The sequence below is a fragment of the Culex quinquefasciatus genome, chromosome 1 (assembly GCF_015732765.1).
Source record: "Culex quinquefasciatus strain JHB chromosome 1, VPISU_Cqui_1.0_pri_paternal, whole genome shotgun sequence".
In the NCBI taxonomy this organism is placed as follows: Eukaryota; Metazoa; Arthropoda; class Insecta; order Diptera; family Culicidae; genus Culex; species Culex quinquefasciatus.
In genome coordinates this window covers 39,735,036-39,760,336 of record NC_051861.1, presented here as the reverse complement: position 1 = coordinate 39,760,336, position 25,301 = coordinate 39,735,036, and the positions used below count along the sequence as shown (strand labels likewise).

The window sequence follows — 25,301 nt, the reverse complement described above, 5'->3', positions numbered from 1 at the left end:
CTTCTTCACTAAGTTGTAGCCGTTTGTCGGCAACGAAACAGAAGAGAAACGTCAAAAACCCATCAAAAACACCCGACCGCGTGTGTTGTTTTCGTTCTTTCAGATTCAATCTTTGATCTACGACGGAGCAGATCCCGCCGTTCCGTGTTGTTTTCCGGTGAATAAACCAATTTCTCCGGCCGCAAAATGCCGTACGCCCGCAAGAAGATGCACGACGGTGACACCCACCTGCGGCGCCGCTGGCGACTTCGGTCGCGAACCCGCGACATGGACCTTATCGACGAGGACCTGAAGAAAAACTCGGACGCGCTGTTGAACCAGGAAGTTGATTTGGAAAAGCCCGGATTTGGTCAGTTTTACTGCATCCACTGTGCCCAGTACTACATCAACGAGCGCGCACTGCAGGACCACTTCCGAACGAAGGTCCACAAGCGGCGCATGAAGAATCTGGAGGTGGAACCGTACACGCTGGAGGATTCGCTGAGGGCGGCCGGGCAGGGCAGTTTCGTGCAGCCACAGAAGCGCAAGATGGAGACGCAACCTTCGAAGCAGGAGTATGCGGCTGGGAAGCGGGTAAAGGTGGACGTGGTGATCGAGGAGGACAAACCCGCGAAGCAGAACCTTTCCAAGGTACCAAAGTACGACGGACAGTTTGCACGGATTATGGAAGACCTGAAAAAGCCGGCCGAGTGAAAGTCTGCTTGTGGGTTTTGTTATTTGGATTTATTTTCATTTTCTGTATATTACAATAGAGAAAAAACTTGAAATTTCACCATGTTGTAGCAGCAGGGAGAGTTGGTTAGTGTGTTTCTATTGCAAAAGAGATGTTTTTGCAACGAAAGAATAACAAGGATCTACGGCTAAACAACAATTCGGACTTATTGCTTTTTGAGGGTGGAACAATAAAGAAACTTCCAAAATGGTTGCGGGGGAGGGAAAAAAACACTACAAAAGCTCGCTAAACTCGAAACGATATCGATGTCTTCTCCCTCGCGTTCCTACATTTTGTCCATAAAGTGTGGCGTTCCGGCGGTGGTTCTCCGCTTCGTTAGAATGTCGCAGCCCGTCTCCGTCACGAGCAGCGTCTGCTCGAACTGGGCCGAAAAGAGTCCGTCGGCGGTGACGGCGGTCCAATCATCCGGCCACGAAACGTCGCGCCAAGTGCCCTCGGAGATCATCGGCTCGATGGTGAAGCAGTGGCCGGGCTTCATCACACCGACGGCGTTGTTCTCTGAAAGAAGCGATGCGAGATTAGTATTCAATCGAGATACAAATTTTGTGAACAAACTCACTAGCATAATGTGGCACATTTGGGGCGGTGTGAAACAGTCGGTGAATTCCGTGGCCGCAATAGCTCTTGACCACGCTAAATCCGTGCGCGTGGACGTGCTTCTGGATAACATTTCCAATCTCTCGGTAGCGCTCTCCCGGCTTCACGATATCGATTGCCTTCATCAACGCTTCGTACGTGACCTGAACCAGCTTCTTGTGCTGCTCCTTTACGTTCCCAACGAAGAACGTCTCGTTCAGATCGCCGTGGAAGCCCTGATGATACACGGTGACGTCTACGTTGCACAGATCCCCGTCCTCAAGCGGACGCATGTCCGGGATTCCGTGGCAGATGACTTCGTTGACCGACGTGCAGCACGACTTCGGAAAGTTGTAATAATTGAGCGGAGACGGATAGCAGTCCCGCTCGATGCACGCCTCGTGAACGATCCGATCAATCTCGTCGGTGGTCACTCCGACGTCGCACACCCGGGCGGCCTCGTCCAGCACTTCGCGGCCCAACCGGCAGGCCACGCGCATTCCCTCCTTCTCCTCGTCGTCCAGCACCTTAATCGTGGTGTTGCCGCGCAGCGATTCCTCCGACTTTGAGCGACCTTCCTTGTGGTCGGCATAGTCCGGGCGCGGAATAGCCGCCGGGACGGGTCTCGTGTCCGACTGTGGAAACGGTCGCAACTTTCCGCTGAACGTGTAATAAGGCCACGGATTGAACACGTTCTTGTCCTCGTTTCCCTCTTCAAACATAAAAAAACGAAGAAACGTGTTAATTTGATTATGTCACTTCGGAACACGGTTCCACCGGAAAAGATACTCACTCGCCAACAGGTGAATGACCTTGTGGGCCTTCCACGAACCCTTGAAGCACGCCTGGCTGCAGAAAAACGACCCCTGGATGCCCATTTTGAGGCAAACCGGACACTGCAGCGTCGCCGGACTCTTGCAGCCCTCGGTCTCGCAACCGTGCTCGATTTTGCTGTCCGTCATCCTGTGCGAATCTGCCCGGAACTCGTAAACAAAGTAAAAGCGATAAACCACCAAAGCAAAACCCCAACACAATTATTGCTTTTTATAGGCAACGGCGCGAGCCTGCGACGGACCGGATTTCACGACGACCGTGTCGTGAGGAAAATTTAGCACGAAAAAAATAAACTTGTCACGAAAAACCGAAAGAATCCCGCACGGCGCGCGAGGAGAGAAGAAATCTGACAGGCTAGCAGCAAGCTGGGATTGGCCTTTCCACCTGTCACCGGCAAGTTTTAAGCCGCATTTTGTGAAAAGAATACACCGCGCTTTGAAAGTTGAACGCAAACTTGCACGCAACTGCTGATTTCATTCGCTGCGCGCCAAAATTCCTAGCTGGGTTTGTTTTGATCAGTAAAGTTTTGCCGTCGCGTTTGTTCCGTGAATTTCGTGAAGCTCCGGAAGTATACTGACGATGTGTTGCACGTGATGCTGTGAATATTGTGATTGTTCGTGATTAAATTAAAAATGTGTGGTTTCGCCCGGTTGATATCACCGGTAATCGACAAGTGTTTGCCGGGTTCCTGCCTTGAACCAGCGTGGACAAGTCTCCGGTTCACTACACGAAGGTAATGTGCCTCAACCTTACCTCTCGGTTCCACGTTTTAACTCTTTTGAACTATTTATTTTTTGTATTTTTTTTATTTGGCTCAAACTTTGTGGGGGCCTTCCCTATGACCAAATAAGCTATTTTGCATCATTGGTTCACCCATACAACTCTCCATACAATTTTGTCTGCTGTCCATACAAAAATGGTATGTAAATATTCAAACAGCTGTAACTTTTGAGTGAATTTTCTGATCAATTTGGTGTCTTCGGCAAAGTTGTAGGTATTGTTGAGGACTATTGAGAAAAAATAGGTACACGGAAAAAAAATTTGCAGATTTTTTAATCAACTTTTTTTTCACTAAAACTCAATTTCCCAAAATACATATTTTTTGATTTTCGAGATTTTTTGATATGTTTTAGGGGACAAAAATCCGCAACTTTTGAGCCATAGAGAAACATGGGCAAAAAATCTGCCACCGAGTTATGAATTTTTGAAAAATAATTTTTTTTGGAAAAATTGAAATTTCATGCTAAAACAAATTTGATGTTATTTTTTAATGCAAAATTGAATTTGCAATCGAAAACTACATTACAGATTTTTTGATAAAGAGCTTCGTTTTTAAGATATAGCCACCGAAAGCTTGATTTTAGCGAATACACTCAACCCCCGGTGGTTGGTCACTTTTTCGTTTGACACTTTTTTAGTTTGTACCCTGTTGGTTGGTCAAAGTCAAACTAAAAAGTGACGAACTGTCACTTTTTACACGGCGCTCACGCACACTATCAAAACAAACGTTTGGTAGTGTGTGTGAACTCCGTGTAAAAGGGGTGTCAAACTAAAACGTGACCCCGTTCGTTTGACAACAGTTGGTGTCAAACCATCGGAGTTTGAGTGTACATGAAACATTCGTGAAATTTTCCGACCTCTTCGAAAAAAATTTCAAATCAAGATTAACATTTTAAAAGGGCCAAACATTGAATATTTCGCCTATTTAAAATGCTAGTCTTGATTTAAAAAAAATAAAAATATTTTTTTCGAAAATATCGGAAAATTTCACGATTTTTTCAAGTATTAAAATTGAAAATCGGACCATTATTTGCTGAGATATGGTCATTAGAAAATGGTGGGTTGTTTTGGTGAGATTAAGAAAACTTCAATTTTCGTGTTTCTTTTTCTTAAAGCGGCTCTATCTCAGCAACCCGAGGTCCAATCTTAAATGTCTCTTAGACAATTTTATAGCAAATTTTCTGAACTTCTAAAAAAAAATATTTTCGAAAATGGTCACTCATGGTCACTATTTTTAAAAATCGAAAAACTGCAAATATTTCGCTAAAATAAAACTTTCGGTGGTTATATCTTGAAAACGAAGCTCTTTATAAAAAAATCTGTAAAGTAGTTTTCGATTGCAAATTCAATTTTGCATTAAAAAATAACGTCAAATTTGTTTTAGCATGAAATTCTGATTTTTTTTCCAAAAATCATTATTTTTTCAAAAATTCATAACTCGGCGGCAGATTTTTTTTACCATGATCCTCTATGGCTCAAAAGTTGCGGATTTTTGTCCCCTAAAACATATCAAAAAATCTCGAAAATCAAAAAATACGTATTTTGGGAAATTGAGTTCTAGTGGAAAAAAAGTTGTTTAAAAAATTTGCATTTTTTTCCGTGTACCTATTTTTTTTCTCAATAGTCCTCAACAATACCTACAACTTTGCCGAAGACACCAAATTGATCAGAGAAAATTCACTCAAAAGTTACAGCTGTTTGAATATTTACATACCATTTTTGTATGGACAGCAGACAAAATTGTATGGAGACTTGTATAGGTGAACCAATGATGCAAAATAGCTTATTTGGTCATAGGGAAGGCCCCCACAAAGTTTGATCCAAATAAAAAAATACAAATAAAATCCATTTCCGGTTTTGGTAGAGAATTGCTCTTTTACTGTTTGCTCTCGGTAACGATGTACTCGCACATAGGGGAAATCTGCCCATTTTAATCACTCTAAGCCGTTCGACCAATTGGGTCCTAAAATTAAGCTTAGATTGCTGATATTATTGTTTACAGCGATAAAACTTATTTTTCTGAGTACAATGACCCTTTGTACGACCACAAAGAGTTTAAAATGGATTTTTTAATCAATTTTGAAAAATTAATCTCGCGGTCCTTCTTGACAGAAAAGCTACTACTTGACAGCTCGTTCCAAGGGGACTATAGTTAATCCATCGAAAAAATGTTGTCTTGTCAAAAAAAAAAATTGCATTAAAATGAAAAAAAGTGATCAGAAATGGTTTTTAATCGTGTTTTTTAACGTTGTACATAAAAATTGACATAGGGCTTTAGTACCCAACTTTCATCACTTTTGCCATTTTCCGCTATAAAATCAACATTTTCAGATGTATCAACAATGGAGAGTTGCTTGCTCACTTCTGTTTGAGCTATTTATTGCTCTGGAACCGTCAAAAACACTTTACGAAAGCTGTAATTCATGATCAAAGTGCTGATAGGCCGATAATAGAAATAGGCTGAGAAAGGGTATAGTTCCCCTACTACCAGAAAATATTTAATATTGAATGCGCAACTCTAAATCGATGATTTTAAATGGGAGTGTCCTCGACATTGGGGTATTCTTAAAATAAAGTAAATTTTTCCCATGACCCATGAAGAGTATCGGGGCCGCATTTACAAGGCAGATTCAGTGGCTAATTCTTAACTACTTCCGTGCTTCGGTGTAGCAGCTCGTCGGCAGTTGGACTCTAAATCCAAAGGTCGTCAGTTCGAATCCCCGAGCGAAAGGGGGCTAGGTGTAAAAGATGTTTGGATTGCCTCACCAATCAACCCCGATGGTTTGACACCAACTGCTGGCAAACGAACGGGGTTTAGTTTGACATTTTTTTACGCGGAGTTCACACACACTACCAAACGTATGTTTTGATAGTGAGCGTGAGCACCGTGTAAAAAGTGACAGTTCGTCACTTTTTAGTTTGACTTTGACCAACCAACGGGGTACAAACTAAAAAAGTGATCAAACGTCGGGGGTTGAGTGTACACCAACGAGTAGATCAACTTTTTGTAAACATTTCTGTTTATTTTCGCTTTTATTTAAAGTTATTCTATTCCTTTTACAAGCATTTGAAAAAAAAAATATTTCCCAAATGTATTCTAATCAGATCTTCCAGAGCTCTTTTGGGTCTGCTTAGTGCTGCCAATTGTGATGAAATTTTAAGCGAACACTCACGAAAAGTAGTATTCATAGAAAAAGTTTCCTGGCATCACTTGTTCACTCCAACAGGCGCTGCTGGTGGTGTAGGTGGCCACCCTTTTTTTCTTTATTTGCCTACGCTTCTCGCTCGGTTTTCTCAATTCAATTAGTGTTTATTAGATTTTACCAGTTCTGCTCCAGGATGTTACATTTGCAATTCAGAGATTTGGAGAACCTTTCAACTGAGATCAATTCATAAACGTAAAGGGAGGGTACATGTTACTAAGTTTAGATTTTGCTAGCTGCGTGCTCTTTTTGAGAAAAAAAGGTGCAGGTGGTTATGTTACACATGACCAGTATGACAAAGAACTTTGCAAGATGGTTGTTGAAATTTTCGATTACATTGTCTGGTCCAAATTTCCCAAGATTCACTAGATTCATAATTACCATAAAAATTGATACCCATTTTACCCCTACTCTTATGGTTCGGCAAATGTCCCCCCATCGGAACATCACCGTGGCCTCCGGCCAATTCGGATTGTGGCCACTTCTGCTGAAATGTCAAATTTCATATCTAGTATCAAAAATCATAAAGTTTGATACCCTTATTGCCTCAACTCTTATGGTTCGGCAAATGTCCTCCCATCGGAACATCCCCGGGGCCTCCGGCCACTTCGGTTTGTGGCCACTGCTGCTGAAATGTCAAATTTCATATCCAGTATCAAAAATCATAAAGTTTGATACCCATATTGCCCCTACTTTTATGGTTCGGCAAATGTCCCCCCGCCCCTCGGAACATCCCCGGGCCTCCGGCCACTCCTGATTGTGGCCACTACTGCCGAAATGTCAAATTTCATATCCAGTATCAAAAACCATAAAGTTTGATACCCATATTGCCTCTACTCTTATGGTTCGGCAAATGTCCCCCCATCGGAACATCCTCGGGGCCTCCGGCCACTCCGGATTGTGGCCACTACTGCCGAAATGTCAAATTTCATATCCAGTATCAAAAACCATAAAGTTTGATACCCATATTGCCCCTACTCTTATGGTTCGGCATATGTCCTCCCATCGGAACATCCGCGGGGCCTCCGGCCACTCCGGATTGTGGCCACTACTGTCGAAATGTCAAATTTCATGTCCAATATCAAAAACCATAAAGTTTGATACCCATATTGTCCCAACTCTTACGGTCCGGCAAATGTCCCCCATCGGAACATCCCCGGGGCCTCCGGCCACTCCGGATTGTGGCCACTACTGCCGAAATGTCAAATTTCATGTCCAGTATCAAAAACCATAAAGTTTGATACCCATATTGCCCCAACTCTTACGGTCCGGAAAATGTCCCCCCCATCGGAACATCCCCGGGGCCTCCGGCACTCCGGATTGTGGCCACTACTGCCGAAATGTCAAATTTCATGTCCAGTATCAAAAACCATAATGTTTGATACCCATATTACCCCAACTCTTATAGTCCGCCAAATGTCCCCCCATCGGAACATCCCCGGGGCCTCCGGCCACTCCGGATTGTGACCACTACTGCCGAAATGTCAAATTTCACATTCAGTATCAAAAACCATATAGTTTGATACCCATATTACCCCTACTCTGATGGTTCGGCAAATGTCCCCCCATCGGAACATCCCCGGGGCCTCCGGCCACTCCGGTTTATGGCCACTACTGCCGAAATGTCAAATTTCATGTCCAGTATCAAAAACCATAAAGTTTGATACCCATATTGCCCCAACTCTTACGGTCTGGAAAATGTCCCCCCATCGGAACATCCCTGGGGCCTCCGGCCACTCCAGTCCAGGTGGTGGCCAGTTCCAATGATCGACTCCCGCGACTACCATGTCTTAGCTGGTCCTTGCCTCCAAGCCATCTGCTCCCAGACCTCCAGGCCGTCTGCTACCGGGCCACCAGGCCATCTGCTTCTGATGTGTTCTCGTCGACGTCCAGCAATAGAATGACTTTTCAGGACCGACCGAGCCGAGTTTTGTTGGCTCGTCGACGATCCGAAAATTATGTATGTGTGAGCATTTAAACAACCAACGTGAGGTCCGCTTCGGATGAAACCTCGGTAGGCACTGAATTTGTCTGAGGCTAAGTGCTAACTTAAATAGTATCGCACGGCATGTTGCAACCATGGTGCTACATTCTCGCGTGACAGTTCCACGGAAGGAGGAGGCAAGGCAAAATTTGCTAAGTGCTAGATACTTGAATCTGATTAATGTGTTCGGGAAAGGTTGCGCTTGACCAATCAGCGTTCGCTATTCTTTAGTAGTTTTATGTTAACTTTTAAGTACTTAAATAAATAAGTACTGTAATAAACATGTTTTAAGATCATTAAGTAAGTCTTCCCTTTCGTTTGGTGGGTAAAACGTTCAAATTGGTCGAGAGGGAAAAAAGATACAATCGTTTGAAATCTTGCACTTTTTTCGAAAATTTGCTTCTACGCGTTACATTTCGCTTCGCGAAAAATCTGGATTGCTACCCTTGTATAGAGCCCTAAGACAAAGTTCTTTGTCAAAAAAACCATAGATCTATGTTTGGCTTAAGACTAATATCACAGTTGTTGACGGAGGAGTGCTTCGATAAGCGGATTCGTTGACATCCCGCAGGAAGTCCTGAAGGTTCTCGTTGCCTTTTCGATGCTTTCGTCGATGGTGTCGACGCCGGCCAGCTTGTGTAGATCGTTGATCGGGTTGCTTACGGTGCGATTTGGCGCAGTTGCCCCAGACCGCAGCAGCGTAGGTCAGCATTGGACGGATGATGCACTTGACCACGAGCGACTTGTTCTTGATGCTCAGCTTCGACCGCCGATTCAGCAGGGAGTAGAGCGCTTTGGTGGAACGATCCACCTTCTCGATGATGTAGTTCACGTGCTTGTCATACTTCAGCTTCTTGTCATGCAGTGGCTAATTCTTGTCGCAGACTGGCCGTTGACGCTGATCGATCTGCGGGGAAGATGCCGAGCAGCACGCCTCCTGGTGAAGAAGATGGACTGGGTTTTCCCAGCGTTCAGCTTGATGCGCCACTTCCGCTGAAACTCCTCGAGGTTGTTCTGTGCCGCGGAGGTGAGTGACGACGACCTTCGGGTCCTTGTCCGATGCCAAGTATGCAGTGTCATCCGCAAAGAAAGCGTACGACACTCCATCGATCATCGGCACGTTGGAGGTGAGGATGTTGTAGAGAGTCGGGCTCAGCACTGATCCTTGGGGCACGCCGAAGGGGATGTTGTGGACGGAAGAACGCTCGTCATTCACCGTCACCGTTATCGACCTATTTGTCAGGAACGACTCGACGATCTTGAGCAGGAACGGCTGGAGGATCGAGCGGAAGAGCTTGTAGACCACGGCGTCCTGCCACACGGAGTCGTAGGCCTTTTCGACGTCGAGAAGGATCATGCCGGTCGACTTCCCCGCCAGGAAGCCGCGCTTCACCATCTCCGAGATACGGGCGAGTTGGTGCACCGTTGAGTGCCCCGGCTTGAAGCCGAACTGCTCGTGTGGGATGGTTTGCTCCGTCTCCAGGTGACGGTTTATCCGGGCGAGGATCACCCGTTCCAGGAGTTTGCTCAGGCTGCTCAACAGGCTGATCGGGCGGTAGTTACCTGGATTGGTTATGTCCTTGTTCGCCTTTGGGATGGCGATCACGTTTGCGTGCTTCCAGCCGGCCGGAAAGTAGCCCAAGGCCAGGCAAGCGTTGAAGATTTTTGTCAGGACGACCAACCCTTTTTTTGGCAGCTGTTTGAGGCACGTATTCCGGATTCCGTCTTGCCCAGGAGACTTCCGGTTTTTCGCTCGGTTTTCTTCAGCCTTCAATTCACGCAGAAAAATAAGGCATGTTTGAATCAACAAAACGTTTTGTTGATTTGAAAATCATGATTTTTGTTGAATCAACGCCAAGATCAACGCTAAACGTCAAGGCAGCTTTTTCAAAACAACAAAAGACTTTGTGGAATAGAGCTTTATGACGTTTCGCGTACACACACTAGCGCACCATTTGATTTTGCTGTCCGGACAAAATTTAACCTCAATCTTTTTCGTGTACGTACACGCAATACATGTGCACGTAGATCACTCTATTGAGAAAATCAAGGTTTGATTCAGAGTCTGCGATCAGCAGAGAAGCGAGTCAGACGTGCGTCCCTCACAAACCAAAAAGTGCTAAAAAGTGCAAAAAATGCCTCACGGCACGAAAAAGAGGCGGTCCTCACCAGCAGGATCGGCAGATTTGAAGAAGCTAAAGAATGCCGAAGCGCTACCTGCAAAGCCAGGTAGTTTGAGCAAGGACGCTCAAAATTCGTCTGGAAACCAGTTCGCTACCCTCCCTGTGGACGTGAGCGAGAAGGAAGAATTTGAACGACGGGAAAAGTTGCCACCCATTTTTGTGAAAACATCGTCATCGGATTCGGTGCGAAAGTGGCTAACCAGATTTATTAAATCTGGTGCTTTACGAGCTTCCATTCGCTTGTGTGCTGATGGACTCAAAATTCTGCTACCTACCAGAAAGGATTACAACTACGTTCGGGAGTTCCTGAACAACACAAAGATTGAATACTACAGCCATGACGATACAGGTAAACGCCCCATGAAACAGGTCCTCCGAGGCCTGTACGACATGGATGTGAGTGTGCTGAAAGAAGAGCTCAAAACTCTGAAGTTGGACGTGATCGAAGTCTTCAAGATGACGAGACACAACAAGGACATCAAGTATCGTGATCAGCTGTACCTGGTTCATCTCGAGAAAGGATCGACAACGCCGTCTGAGCTAAAAGCAGTTCGGGAAATTTTCAACATCATCGTGACTTGGGAACGTTATCGTCCAGTGCACCGTGACGTGACGCAGTGTTCGAACTGTTTGCAGTTTGGACATGGTGGAAGGAACTGTTTCATCAAGAGTCGTTGTGCAACCTGCGGAGGTGAGCACAAAACTCAAGCTTGCGAAACAATCAACGAGAACATTGAAGCCAAATGCTTCAACTGCGGCGGTGACCATTCGACCAAGAATCGAAGCTGCCCAAAACGTGCTGAGTTTGTGAAAATTCGGCAGCAAGCGACGACGAGGCACCAACCAAATTGCCGCAAAACACCACCTACTTTCAAGGACGTGGATTTTCCTGCTTTGGCGTCACCTGGAGCGGGATCTGTTCGAGTGGTTCAAAATCTGCAGCCATTGCCGTTGAATCAGCGGCAAAAAGTTGCAGAGAATACAACACCTCCTGGCTTCAGTCAGCAACCGAGGGAAAACCAGCCAGCATCAACGGATGAAGGCAGCAGTGACCTGTTTTCACCACAAGAACTTCTGAACATTTTCATCGAGATGACAACAACACTGCGTGGTTGTAAAACTCGTACGGAACAAGTAAGAACGCTTGGAGGATTTATCTTAAAATACAGTTCGTAGTTTACTCGTTCTAATGATTTTGAATATTTCAATGAATTTGCTTTTTTAGTTTTAAGTTAGGATTAGGATTGTTTGAGTGATTTTTTTTCTTTTTTACCCAAATGTATTCGATTCAATGCAAAAATGTAAAACAATTTGAAGTAAATAAATGAATGTGAACAGTTAATAAGAAAACGAAAAATATAACAAAGATGAAGAGCATGTAACCATACCACTTAGAATGTAAATGAAATGTAATTATTATAAGAAAGTTCAATAAAGACATATTTAATTTAAAAAAAAGGTTTGATTCAACGTAATTTCGTTGTTGATTAAATATTATCGCGGGCGTTAATAATTAGAGTTCACGCGCGCTGATATGACCGCAGAAGAATGGCCGCATGACAGCCGCAGAACAAATTTTTGGCTGTTGTCAAAGGTTGCCTTGAGTTTTTTGCTGACTATTCGGAAAATATTCAAAACAAATCAGATTGACAGCCAAATCAACGCTGAATTTCAGTTCAACCTGCTGATTTTTACACAGCGGTAGTTCGGCGGCTGTAACCTCCTGTCAGTCACAGCGAAGGAGTAAATTGGTTTTATCTCGCAATAAGCAATATATTCAACAAACAAAATTGTTGAATCAAACCTCGTACAGGCTGATTCTACAAAACATTTTTCTGCGTGTTGGAAATGGGTCGTTCAATGTCAAACGTCAGAAGACTTGGCGCGTTTGTTTTTTTTATGGCGCTTGCTAATTATTGACATGTTTCGGGACTATTTTTCAAGTAAATGACTAACTAATGTTCAAAAGAACATGTTGCCGGTAGTTGGAAGCAATTTCATATCATATCTTAAGCGCTTCAAAAACGTTAGCGCAAGTGAAAAGATATTGATGGCAACATTCGTTAAGCAATTAAGCTCTCATCTTGCGTGTGTTTGTGTGTGCCAACAAAATGATGAGAAATGGTCTCGCAAAATAGAAATTATGATCAAAAGTGCATTAAATTTGATCTTTTTGGCCAGTAAATGGCATAAATTTGCGTGCCTCATCGAGGCGGTGCTGTTGCTGGTAAGTTATAGTCTAAGTAGTATTTTTGGAGCTTTAATCGAGCATCAAACTATCCATATGACGAAGATAGGTGTGTGATTAGAAAGGGTATATTTCCACTAGAACGAACAATTCTAGACTTTTTTTTTATTTGGTCCTATAAACAAATGTAAACATCCGAAAAAATCCAGGATCTACGGCGGATAAAAGCTCTGGGCGGATTCTTTGTGTCGTGGCGATTCTACACGAAGAATCCGACCGATACAGCCCAATGCCACCGCCACCAACCTTCCACCCCGGTGCGTAAAGTACGGGGAAACCCATTTCACCGAAAGGTGCAGTCTTCCGCGGAAAGACCACCTGGGGGAAAACGCCCAGCAGCACAAAGCGCGCATCAAGTGCACAAACTTTGGTGGAAACCACACGGCGAATTTCCGTGGCTCTGCAGCACGGAAAAAGATTTCGAGCTCGACCGCTACAGCAGCTGGCGGTGGAGCGGTTCCTTCCAACTCAGCGTTCCCTCTGGAGAGGTTCGTACGCTAGAGTGGCCGCTTCTGGGAGCGGCACTGCACCGGGACAAGCAGACGTTGCCGGAGATGATCTCTTCACGATTCCCGAGTTTTTCGCTCTTGCTGGAGAGATGCTTACGCTCATTCATGCCTACCGAAACAAGGCAGAACAATTCCAAGCTCTCAGTGAGTTGAGTTACAGTTAGCTTGGGATCTATGGGACTAGAGATTTTCGTGGATTGACGGCTTGAATTCGTGGAAGCAGAGGTGCGTAGCGCTGTGGTCAACGGAAGCTGAACTGGTAACGTTGACTGATGGATGCAAGGAGCTGCTGGATGTGTCGAGATCAAGATCAATCGATGGTGTTCCAATTTGCGAGGACAATCAAAGCTGCATCAAACTCGTGGACGGCAACAAGGTTGAAAAGCGGAGGTAGCAAAGATGATTGATCTAGAGAAGATATTGGTTAACATTCTAACGAAGCAATTGCAGATCCTGCGGGTCAAGATGCATCGAGAAGAAATCGGATCACTTGGATGAGAAGCAATGGAAGACGGCGAAGATCAGATATAGTAGACTAAGTATAAGGGAGTCCGAACAGACTGTAACGCGAAAACAATCTTTGCTAAAGTTTGTGAAACATGTGTTTTTATTTGAAAATAAATAGAATAATTTACATTAAAAATTATAACTTAAAAAAAAACTACATAAAGTAATAAATATAAGCAGCAGTAATCATAGCTGCCGGAACGATTAATAAATATTATTATTGGCCAGGTATTTGGAGTTTAGAGTTCTGGAGTAACCCGCAGAGTCTCAATCTCTAAAATCATTCATCATTCTACTCAAATCAAACGCTGTGATTCTCACGAATTTCCTGTAATTTATCAAGATCACACTACATAGACGCACCCAAGTTGACAGTACCGATCGGGGCAAAGATAAATCGATGCCGGTGTGCTTTTTTGTACTAAGCTTGCTGGGATTCTATCTAGATAGAACAAGAGAGCACACGACCATCAAAATCCTATGGATGTTTTTGGAACATTTTCGGAGCGGGATTTTCCGAATCTAACTATAAATTTTCGTCGAAATTTCGGCAGATGAAACGAAATATTCTGATTTTTAAACCGTTTTCGCTGCCAAAAGCGCTCAGCGGTTGTTTTGAGTTCCGACTTGCCCAGATCGCATCCCCAACTTTCCCCCGTTCACACTCTTCCCAACAAACTCTTTAGTTCAATCGATGATTGCTGTACTGCCGGTACAGGTCCTCCGCATCCGTCGGTTCGTCCACCGTCGATTCCTGCGGCTGCTGCTCCTCCTCGCCCTCACCCTGCTCGTCACTTTCGACGTCAACGTCCGCTCGGTTGATGTCGCCGTACTGTTCGGCCGACGTGCTCGGTTCCGTGTTGTACTGCTGTGCCGCCTCCTCGTCGTCGGCGTAATCGTAGTTCAGCTCATCCATACGGCGCTGGGCTGTGACCTGCAAGTTGGAGGGATTAGAATGCTGGAATGGGACTTGACATTGGAGGTATGGCTTACGCTGTTCGGGTATTCGCTCTCCGTGTCGGGCACGAATATCCGCAGGGGGCTTTCCGGGGTTGACTGCGCCGCATCGGCGGCGTCTCGCTTGCTGTTTTGGCTGTCCCCGTTGCCGTGAGCCAGCGCGTTGGCTACGGCTTGCTGGTGCTGCTGGTACGCGTACAGGTATTCCTCGGAGGATGCCGTCGATTGTTGGGGTTGCGGTGTTTCCGTGTTGTATTGGTAGGGTTGTTGGTGCTGCTGTTGGTAGAGATCTTGCTGGGCTTGCGCTAGGATCCTGTCGTTTTCCTTCTGCCGTTCGGACAGTTCGTAGAAGGATTGCTGCTGTTGCTGTTGTTGTTGATGGTATTGCTGGTTCTGCTGCTGCTGTTCTTGGTCGATTTGGTAGTGGTAGTAATCGTTGGGTGATAGCTGATCGTGCAAGTTGATGGTGCCAAAGTTGAGCAGGTTCGCAATTTCGCCTTCCGTGAGTTGATGTTGGTTGGCCTTCTCGTGTTGTTGGATAAGTTGCTGTTGAAGTTGTTGCTCAAGCTGGTTTAATTGGGGGATTTGTTGTTGATGAAGGGCCAGCTGTTCGTGGCCAACGAGTTGAGCGTAGGTGGGCGTTTCGTGGGAATGTTGTTGCTGCAGGTCGTTCAGCTGGATCTGACTGACGGCTGATTGGAGTTCCTGGAGTTGGTCCTGGGTAGCGGCTAGGATTTGACCTTGGCTGGCGGCGGCTGGTTCGGCGTGCTTATACGAGTAGGAATTGTACAGGACATTGTTGGGTGGTTGCGCTACCTGCGGGCTCTGAACCGCACCCAAGAAGCTGGACTCCGGCTTGAACAGGTTCGACTGCAGCTGGTGCTGATGATTGTTGTACAGGTTATTGGACTGGGTCACGAGGTAGGTTGGATTATAGAGCTGGAATTAATACAGAGAGGAAGCAGAGAGGTTAATGCTGTTAGTTAGGCAAAGTCGGTGGCGATGGAATAGGCACTCACCGAGAGTGGCATTCCTTGCAACATCGACGTTTGCTGGAGGATGTGCTGTTGCAGCTGTGGTTGGCTGGCCAACGGGATGGCATAGCCCTGGGGTGCCGCGTTGACATCGTAGAAGGGTTTCGGGGTTTGGGAGGACGGGGTCAGGTAGTGATGGTTCTGGGCCTGTTGGGTTTGAGCTTGCAGGAGCAGATCATTAGGCGGATATCTGCCGTTGCTGGGTTCGCTCAACGGATCGGACGTGGGCATTAGGGTTTTGCTCGGAAGGGACGGATCGGGATCGGGTGCGAAGTAGGTCTTCATTCCGGAGTACGGATTCTTCAGCGTGACATCGTTGCTATGCTCCTCGGTCACCTGATAGTGAGTTGGTGGTGCCGCTGGCGGATAAGGCGGCCGATGGAACTGAACCGGCTGTGGCTGCACAAAATACAATGAATCAGAGAAAGGAATTCAAGAGAAAAAAAATTGATTATGCAGTGTTTCACTTTCGAAATGCATGTTGGATCAACTCCCAGCTTATGAGTATGATTTCTCGCAACGCCGAGCACGATAATGAGCCTGCCTGTTGCAGTCCATCAAAAACGATTCTTTTAGGCAGGGGCAATTACCGTCGAGTACGATGCAAACGTTGGCTGCGTGGCGAACGTGCTGGACTGCTGTTGTTGCTGATGGTTGTTGTAGCCTGGTTTGGTCGTCTTGTGGATATCAATCTCCAGGTGGTTGTTATCGTCGAAGGTCGAGATCTGCAGCTGATGGACGGCAGGCTTCGAGGACGCTTTTACGTTGGCCAAATTTGGCGCCGGAATGGTGTGAATTGCGCCGTCCTTGGGCGATGAAGGTAATCGCGATTGGGACACCAACTAGAAGTGTTAACAAAATATCTAATAAGTCTTCCTAGGCCAAAAGTGTTAATAACTTACCGGTTTCAACTTTTCATACACGATCTCGCCCGTTTTGGGCCCCGGTGGCGAACTCTGGAACTTGGGCTTCAAGTTCAAGTTCAGCACGAACGGTGAATGGGCTGAGGCACTCAGAATCGGTCTCTTGATCATGGGTTGCTTCAGGAACGAGTACGTGGGTGAGTAAACCGACTTCACCGGTCGTTTCAGGCTGTCAAGTGCATTGGATTACTGAATTTGCAACAAATTAAAACTCTAATTTAAACCAAAAAAAATACCTCATAAGCATTGCCGGCGAGGGACGGACTGCCACCGGGGACAAACGGGTTCCGCTGCGCAGCTGGACCATGTACTGTTTGAGGGCGGCCGCGGCCAGGGCAGCGGATGCGGGAGAGGCCCCCGAGGAGCCCAGCTTCGGTGGCCATCCGGGGGCAGAGTAGCCCACCAGTGGGGACTTGGCGAGCATCGGCTTGAACGACGGGTAGTCGGCTCGAACCGTCGCGATGCACATGGCAAGAAACAGCACGGGAAGTTTGAACTGGAAAAAGAGATGACATTTGGAGCTATAAAATGTAGGTCATGCAACGAGTCTCTGGTAAGTTTGATAAATACGGCGAGTGTTGATAAAATCGAGTTTTGCAACGAGTTCCATACATTTTTTTTGTAATTCTGAAAAATAATCATTGAAAGAGTTTTTTTCCGAAGCAAAAAAAACTAACTTAATCCACCTATGTGATATGATGCGTTTGGACACAAATTTCATTTATTTTTTTAAGATCCATAATAATAAAGTACGGCCGGGACCCGTGGTGTAGGGGTAAGCGTGGTTGCCTCTCACCCAGTCGGCCTGGGTTTGATCCCAGTAGGTCCCTGTGGCATTTTTCGAGACGAGATTTGTCTGATCACGCCTTCCGTCGGACGGGAAGTAAATGTTGGCCTCGGACTAACCTAAACACACACCAAATTCTGATGTTCGTTTTCAGTAAATAAGTTTACTGAAAATTTTCAGTAGGGTAGGGTAGTCATCAATGAGACACTTTTGGTTTTCAACTTTCAACGATTTTTCTAATTTTTTCATCAGCATGTTTTAATGAGCTTTTAGTTGCATTATCATTCTTTTAATGTGTTCTAACATTGACAAAACTATGAGATCGATCCGACATCTACAGCCAGAGTTATTCAACTGTCTCATTGTAGACGCACTTGGCAGGAACAATGAGACAGCTGGGGAACAATGAGACACTCTACGAAAATCAACATTTTTCTAGCAAAACATCATGTTTTTGTATTGTTCCATTGCAAGTAACTTTCCTTGAATATTTTAGAGCATTTTGCCAACATGAAACTTTTAATAACAAAAGTTACACTAAAAAGTATTTCAATTTTGTAAAATCCATATATTAATACCAAATAACTTTGTATTTTTGTTAAATGAAGTTTAAACTCTATAAATATGCCAAAATTCGCTTTTAATTCATGTTTTGAAAGATTTCCATCGATTTTGAAAAGTTTATTGAAGAAAAATCAAAGTGTCTCATTGTTACCCATGGGCTGAAATGAGTGGGGAACAATGAGACAGCCCTGGATTCTGAGTATATTCTAAATTTTGGCCAAATCTAATGAAAGGACATTGTAGCCCAACTTAATCCCTATAGAACGTCGAAAGAAATTTTAAGAAATATTAGTTTTGGTGTAAATGGCAGCCTACGAGCGAAAAAGTTTTTTTTTGTCCATAATTTACTTTTACACCCCAGAATCAAACATTTAAGAATTACTTTTCAAGGGAGCGTCCATAACCAAAGCCACTAATATGGCAGACGTGTATCTAGTAGACACACCTTTCCCCCAAATATGAGCCTGATTGGTTGAAACTACGACTTGTGAGAGCCATTTTATCATTGTTCCCCGTGTCTCATTGATGACTTCTCTACCCTAATCCTATTTTTACTGAAATTCAGCATTAGTCTTTTGGAATTACTGAAAATCAGTAAACCGTATCAAATTTACTGAAAATCAGTAACATTGCTGCCAGTCTATTTATGTTTCTGACATTTGCTCTGCCAGTCTATTTGGTCGCCATTTTAGTTTGTTCTCGAAACGTGCCGTTGTAAGTTGAGATTTTATCCGCGTCCCCGGGGTAGGAAACCTGCCCGTTCAATCCGGAAAATCCCCGGTGGTTCAAAATCCACGGTCAGCACTGTCTGCGGGTAGAACAAAGATCGTTTTTTTTATTTTTCCCAAGAGTTCGGTAACAAAATTATGCGGGACCCAAAAATGGCAATTTTGACCCACTTTGACCTAGAGACCCACCGGAATATCTCCGGCCACCGGAACATTTCCGGGTTCTGCGGGTCACTTTCGGAAAAGGACATTCTAACGAGTTCAACTAATAAAGAAGTATGCCAATTGGTTGAGTTTTCGCTGAGCTATGGCCATTTTAGTGATTCCAGTTTCACCCAGGCCTATACGGATTAACTGAAGACACAGTTCAGTTTGACAGTAAAGAATTACTGAAAATTCAGTATTGTTTGACAATTCGTGCTTACTGAAAATTCAGTTCACTTTGACAGCTTATAATTACTGAAAATTCAGTTTTATTTGACAGATCTTCGATTGCTGAAAATTCAGCTTTTCTTACGTCATTTTGACATTTTCAAACTTACTGAAAATCCAGTTTACCATCTGTCATCCTGATTGGTTTCAGGAAACTGAAGTTTCAGCAATTTACTATTAACTGAAAAACTTGCTGAAGATTCAGTAGTGCAGATTTCAGTAAATTTTTACTGAAATTCAGTGAAAGAAAGTTGCTGTGAGGTTAGGTCGTTAGCTCAGTCCAGGTGCAGGAGTCGTCTCCCTGGGTCCTGTCTCGGTGGAGTCGCTGGTAGGCAGTTGGACTAACAATCCAAAGGTCGTCAGTTCGAATCCCAAGGTGGATGGAAGCTAAGGTGTAAAAAGAGGTTTGCAATTGCCTCAACAATCAAGCCTTCGAACACTTAGTTTCGAGTAGGGGAACAGCATCTAATTCCAGCGTGCCTCTAATGTTGGCAGGTCAGAACTTTGACATTCAATTATAGCTAATTAAAAGCGTTTTCAACTGAACTCGAGTGATAAATAGCTCAATAAGAAGTGAGCAAGCAAGTTTCTACCAAAAGTTTTGCAAAATTAGTTGTTTAAATAGTGAAAATCAGCAAATTGGATGGAGTTAGGAGCGAGTGCTTAACCTGCCAAACATACGAGAATTTCCCCTAGGAATCTCGCAATCGAGAACGCCAAGGCAATGCTGTAGAGCGAATAATTTGATTTTTTGATTGAATAATAAAGTACACAAATATCGCCTAAGACATTGTTTACATACATTTCAAGCAAAACAATGTAAAAGGGCCGAAGCCGAAGTGTAAACAAAGAGTCTATCCTGCTTACGTCAATTGATGTTTACATTCGGAACGAGCAGGATAGACTCTTTGATAGACACTTTGGTTTCGGTCATATTACAATGTTTTGTTAGATTTATGTGAGATCCGGCTTAAAAAAAAAGTACATAAATATCACTTGAAAGATCATAACTTGAGGCAGGGTTGCTAGATCTTCAATGTTTTGGACTCTTTGGAAAGGTTTTTCAATTACCAACGAGGGTCGGATGATAGATTTGGACATAGTTTAGTTAGTGAGATCCGGATATATGTGAAAACACATTTTTATACATAACTTTTGAACTACTTATCGAAACTTCAAACAATTCAATTGCGATGTATGGGACCCTAAACCAAGTCGAATGCGACCGGTTTGATCAAAATCGGTTCAGCCAAAGCTGTGAAAACTCAGTAACATTATTGGTAACACACATACACCCAGACAGACAGACAGTTTTCTATTCTGAGTCGATATATATTGAGGTGTGTCTTCGAGCTTTTAATAAAAAAAAAACATTTTCAGAGCAGGATTATAGCCTTACCTCAGTGAGGAAGACAAAATGTGTTGTCGTTCAAGAGTACGGACATCTTGCATGCTAAGAAGTCTGTTATTGAATAAATAATTTAGTCCGTCATATTTTTTTATATACACTCAAACCCCGATGGTTTGACACCAACTGTTGTCAAACGAACGGGGTCACTTTTTAGTTTGACACCGCTTTTACACAGAGTTCACACACACTACTAAACGTTTATTTTGGTAGTGTGCGTGAGCGCCGTGTAAAAAGTGTCAGTTCGTCACTTTTTAGTTTGACTTTGACCAACCAACGGGGTACAAACTAAAAAAGTGTCAAACGAAAAAGGGACCAGCCACCGGGGGTTGAGTGTATAGCGAACAAATTTAACGATTCGAGGTATTTTTTTCTGCATGTTGAGAAAATAGCGATTAGGGGAACAGCATCTAAATCCAGCGTGCCTCTAATGTTGGCAGGTCAGAACTTTGACATTCAATTAAAGCTAATTAAAAGCAGTTTTCAACTGAAATCGTTAGATTGGTAATTAAAAGACCTTTTTGAAGATCTGACAACCCTATCAAATGAAAAATATAACTATTTCAATGTGAGAAAAGCTTCAACCACCTTCCAAAATTTATCTTTTTTTGTGTGGATGGTTTGATTGGTGTCAAAATTTGAGTGAAAAAAAAACAGTTTTGAAATGAAAATATTTAGGAATTGACGAACTTCTATTTCAATTAACATTTAATATTTTTAGAAAAAAAAAAAAAACACGGACTCCCAAGCCCCCCAAAAATGTTGAAACTACAACTCGCTGGTTCTTTTTTTCAGTGATTTGTAAGGATGTTTAGATGACCTTGAAACGTGAATCAAAATTTGCATTGTGAATGAGTGATACAAAAAAAAACGTTACTTAATCCACCATTAAGTGGTTGGTGCCTTCCTCACATTTTCAGTGTAATGCTAGGTAATATCTGAGATCCAGCCTTCACAAAGTTCATAAATAACACTTAAGTGATTATAACTTTTGATAGGGTCATCAGATTTTCAATCTACTGAACTCGTTGGAAAGGTTTTTTATTACCTATCCAACGATAGGTCGCATGATAGATCCGGACCACGTTTTCATCGAAATATATGAGATCCAACCTCTAAAATGTTCATAAATAACACTTAAGTGCTTATAACTTTTGATAGGGTCATCAGATCTCCAATCTACTGAACTCGTTGGAAAGGTTTTTTGATTACCTATCCAACGACAGGTCGCATGATAGATCCGGCCAACGTTTTTGTCAAAATATCTGAGATCCGGCCTCCAAAAAGTTCATAAATAACACTTAAGTGCTTATAACTTTTGATAGGGTTGTCAGATCTTTAATCTTTTGAAATCGTTGAAAAGGTCTTTCAAATACCTTTCTAAAAATGTATAACATGACGAGGTTTCTTACAAAAACCTCCCTTTTTACAATCTTCCGGACTCTTGTTAAAATCGTTTTTTTAGCATAACTTTTGAAGTACTTAACTAAACTTAATCATTTTCAATAGCGACTTATGGGACCCTAAGACGGATCAAATGAGACCAAAACGGTCAACATCGGGTCAGCCAGTGCAGAGATAACTCAGTGCAAATTTTTTTGATCAACATCCCACCACACACACAGACATTTGCTCAAAATTTGATTCTGAGTCGATATGTATACATGAAGGTGGGTCTAGGAGGCCAAATTAAGAATTTCGTTTTTCGAGTGATTTTATAGCCTTTCCTCAGTTAAGGTGAGGAAGGCAAAAATAGAGGAACTGCATTTTTTCGATCGGGCACAGCTTCTAAAAAGCTGAAAAAAAAAATCAATCGAAGTTAATTGAAAAACAGCTCAATCGGAATTCAGCAAGCAGGGTTCTATAAATAGATTTTTTTTATACTTTTTTTTTAATAATAGTGAGAATAGGAAAGTTGGATGGAGATAGGCCCGAAGCTTAATTGCAGGGATGAGATATCATGGGACCCGTTTTTTTAACTGTTATTTTCAAATTCACATATTTCTAATTGTTTTTGTGAAATGTCACCAAATTAAATTTATCTTTGAACGTCTTAGCTTCTTTTTGTTTATCTTATTTTCACGGTGAGTACTTTTTTAATTAGTTTCGTTCATTTAAAACTTGACTTGTTGTTTCACCACGTAGGTTTGTAGTGAAACGTGATTTACGCCATTTGGGATTTTTTGAAACAATAACACCTCACTGGTTAACAGTCCATTGTTCATAAAGATTTTCTAGCGTTTTCACAAGTAGCTCGTTGAAAGATGCCCATTTTTATTGTACTCATTTCGGATTATGCCTCCAATCCAGTTGCAACAGGATTGCTGCATTTTTTGTAATCCTGCCATTACTTGCGCATGCATACATTTTTCACGTTATTTTGTACAACCAATATCTTTTCCTTGAAGATTTTTGCTATATTTTTTCACTTAACACTTTATGGTTTACCTTCATTGTCGACACTTTTTTCTTAGAATTTTTCAAATTGAATCTCAATATCCAAATAACACTACTTTGGCACACTTATTTGTACAACATAGAAAGAAACCCGATAGGTCAAACCATATCAGCGAAAGAAATCTGCACAATTTGTTTTCCGTTGAATTCTTCACAAACCGGAAGCACCATTCCAAAGCAGCGCACGTCGAGAGCGCGAAATTTTCCTCACATTTGCACGAGGCAACTTTCCTTTCCAGCACGAAGCGCCTGTGCGCGGGGGACTACCAACCGTGGAACGTCGCGATCGAATGCAGACTAAACCATTTGGCGGACTAAACCCCGCTGCTATGGTATCTAGGCGCTTGGTCTAAAACCGTTTGGAGACAGCCCGGACCAACCCCCCTTAGGCAGGAGCCGAGTACTTTACCAGCAAATACAAGTGCGCGCGTTGCAAACCAAACTAAATTGAACTTGATGTTGTCATGAAATGATGGCATATTTGGCACATTTGTGTTTCGATCCTGAAGAAAGTAGGTTTCAGAGTTCAATAACAAAATTGTTTCGTTACATAAAAAAAACATCTTGCCAAAAGAGTCGCAAATTTTCAGACCTCGTACACAAACAATTAAAAAAAAAAAACAAAGAATGCAAATACGTTTTAAAAGGTTTTATAGAAAACCTAGAAGTATGGGTATCAAAAAATAGAAATTTTATGTCCTTTCCGATGGTTCAAAAAGGGGGTAGGGAAACATAGGCCGGTTCGGATGCTGGACGACGTAATTACGGGTTGGTGCGAAATTTCAACGAAAAATGAAATCTATCGGTCCCCAAAACTTTGTTATATCCACTCCAAAATGTATATCCAGAGTTTTTTAAAGGACCTATTATAAACTATTGTCTTTCATCTGTTTATAAGACCTTTTTTTTTTAAAAAAAAAACTTTAGATATCTATGCTAATATATTGACATTTAACCCAAGTAACATTTTGAAACCAACTAGCCACCACCTACTTTTATTAAGGTTTTATGATAGCATCTTGATTGCTTAATAGTTTTATTTGGGCATTCACCGCAACCAATGCGCAAGAGCTAATTAATAGGTTCTAACAGGGTTTTATGCCTCGGACATAAAACCTTGTGACTATAAAAGCTCAATGGCTTTCAATAAGGTTTTACGAATGTTTTAAGAGAGTCTTGATAATCCAATGGCAATGTAATGCCAAACGGTTTTATCGCATGCTTCTTTAAAACCAAGGGTGTTTTAACTATCTAGTGCCATTAGGCATGCAAAAAGCTTACTTAAAACCACAAGCTCCTGAAAATGCTTTTAACGCGGCCAATTAACAGTGCATAAATATGGTGCTAAACGCGTGTTTTGATTGAATGTGATTGACCGCCATCTTGGTTGAATAAAATAGAGAACTGAGAAATTTGAGTTAAATTTGACGAAAACACTCATTTATGCTGAATTTCTGGTATAATTAATATAGCGATAGATGTTTAAAAATAATTTTGCCAATTTCTTCAAAGAATTGCAATAACAGTAGTTTATGCAATATGTTGCAAAAAGAAGATTTTTTCAGCACGTGTCGTACATTTATCCAACGAAGTTCACCGAGTTGGATAAATACGACAAGTGCTGAAAAAATTAAGGTTTGCAACGAGTTCCATACGACATTTTTTGCATTTCTGAAAAACACCAATTGAGTGAAATTATAAGTCGAATGTTCATATATTTTGTCAATAAATCGTTCAAATCAAAAAAATGTTGAAAATTATTACTTTTCAAAGCAAAAAGTTCAACTTTTCAGCATCCATTTCAGTGCTGAAAAGTAGAACTTTTCAGCATTTGTTTTGAAATATGTTTCTATTTGATTCTGTTATTTTTAGTAGATAAAAGTAGGCTGTTTCGTCATGCGAGAATGACAGGAAAAGTAGGAAGTTTCAAGACGGAATTGCAAAAAATATTTTTTAACATTAGAATTGATGATTTCAAAATAATGATTTTTTTTTATGAAGCGAGTTGATTTTTTGGCTCTATCTCCCCTAGATTTATCAATAAAATTTCAACCGCAGCTGAATTTGAGCCACCAATTGCGAGAAATAAGCTTTCAAATTGTTTTGATTACCTCCAATATCTATTATTTATCATCGCAATTTTTGCAAACCATCTCCATTTTATCATTTGCCAAGACAAAGATTTATTTTTTGTCAAAATAAAACCTTTTTGGCATAAGACGTTTGAAGACGTATGAAATATAATTTTTCCTTAACTCCTGACTAGGTTTCAACAAAGGCTTTATCAAGGCTTTGAGGATGTTGTTTGGATTCAGTTGTAAAGCCTTGAACTCCTATGTAGGCCGTGACAACCTTCGGCGGAGGTCCTTTTGGGTATTAAGTGAGGTTTATCGGGGTTCTGGGGAGGCTGTTACGACTAAGTGGTTTTAATGTTGGTTTTGCCTGATAGGTTTT

At 42.6% G+C, this 25,301-nt stretch overlaps 3 protein-coding genes across 3 annotated transcripts; 1 reads left to right on the top strand and 2 right to left on the bottom strand.

Moving 5' to 3' along the window:
• Positions 1-75: 75 nt before the first annotated feature.
• Positions 76-871, top strand: LOC6037321 (zinc finger protein 593 homolog). The gene has a single exon (XM_001847194.2). It carries the CDS (start codon positions 187-189, stop codon positions 691-693), a length of 507 nt encoding a protein of 168 aa, XP_001847246.1. The 5' UTR covers positions 76-186; the 3' UTR covers positions 694-871.
• On the bottom strand, positions 704-2,505 carry LOC6037322 (methionine aminopeptidase 1). Its single transcript, XM_001847195.2, has 3 exons — positions 2,103-2,505; positions 1,293-2,021; positions 704-1,231 (listed from the first exon to the last, which is right to left on the bottom strand). Exons 1-3 carry the CDS (start codon positions 2,269-2,271, stop codon positions 999-1,001), a joined length of 1,131 nt encoding a protein of 376 aa, XP_001847247.2. The 5' UTR covers positions 2,272-2,505; the 3' UTR covers positions 704-998.
• An 11,218-nt stretch (positions 2,506-13,723) lies between these two features.
• On the bottom strand, positions 13,724-23,148 carry LOC6037325 (putative uncharacterized protein DDB_G0271606). The gene is made up of 7 exons (XM_001847198.2): positions 22,839-23,148; positions 16,708-16,967; positions 16,451-16,640; positions 16,139-16,390; positions 15,534-15,947; positions 14,551-15,453; positions 13,724-14,491 (listed from the first exon to the last, which is right to left on the bottom strand). The coding sequence occupies exons 1-7, from the start codon at positions 22,842-22,844 to the stop codon at positions 14,240-14,242; spliced, it is 2,277 nt and encodes a 758-aa protein (XP_001847250.2). The 5' UTR covers positions 22,845-23,148; the 3' UTR covers positions 13,724-14,239.
• Positions 23,149-25,301: the final 2,153 nt, after the last annotated feature.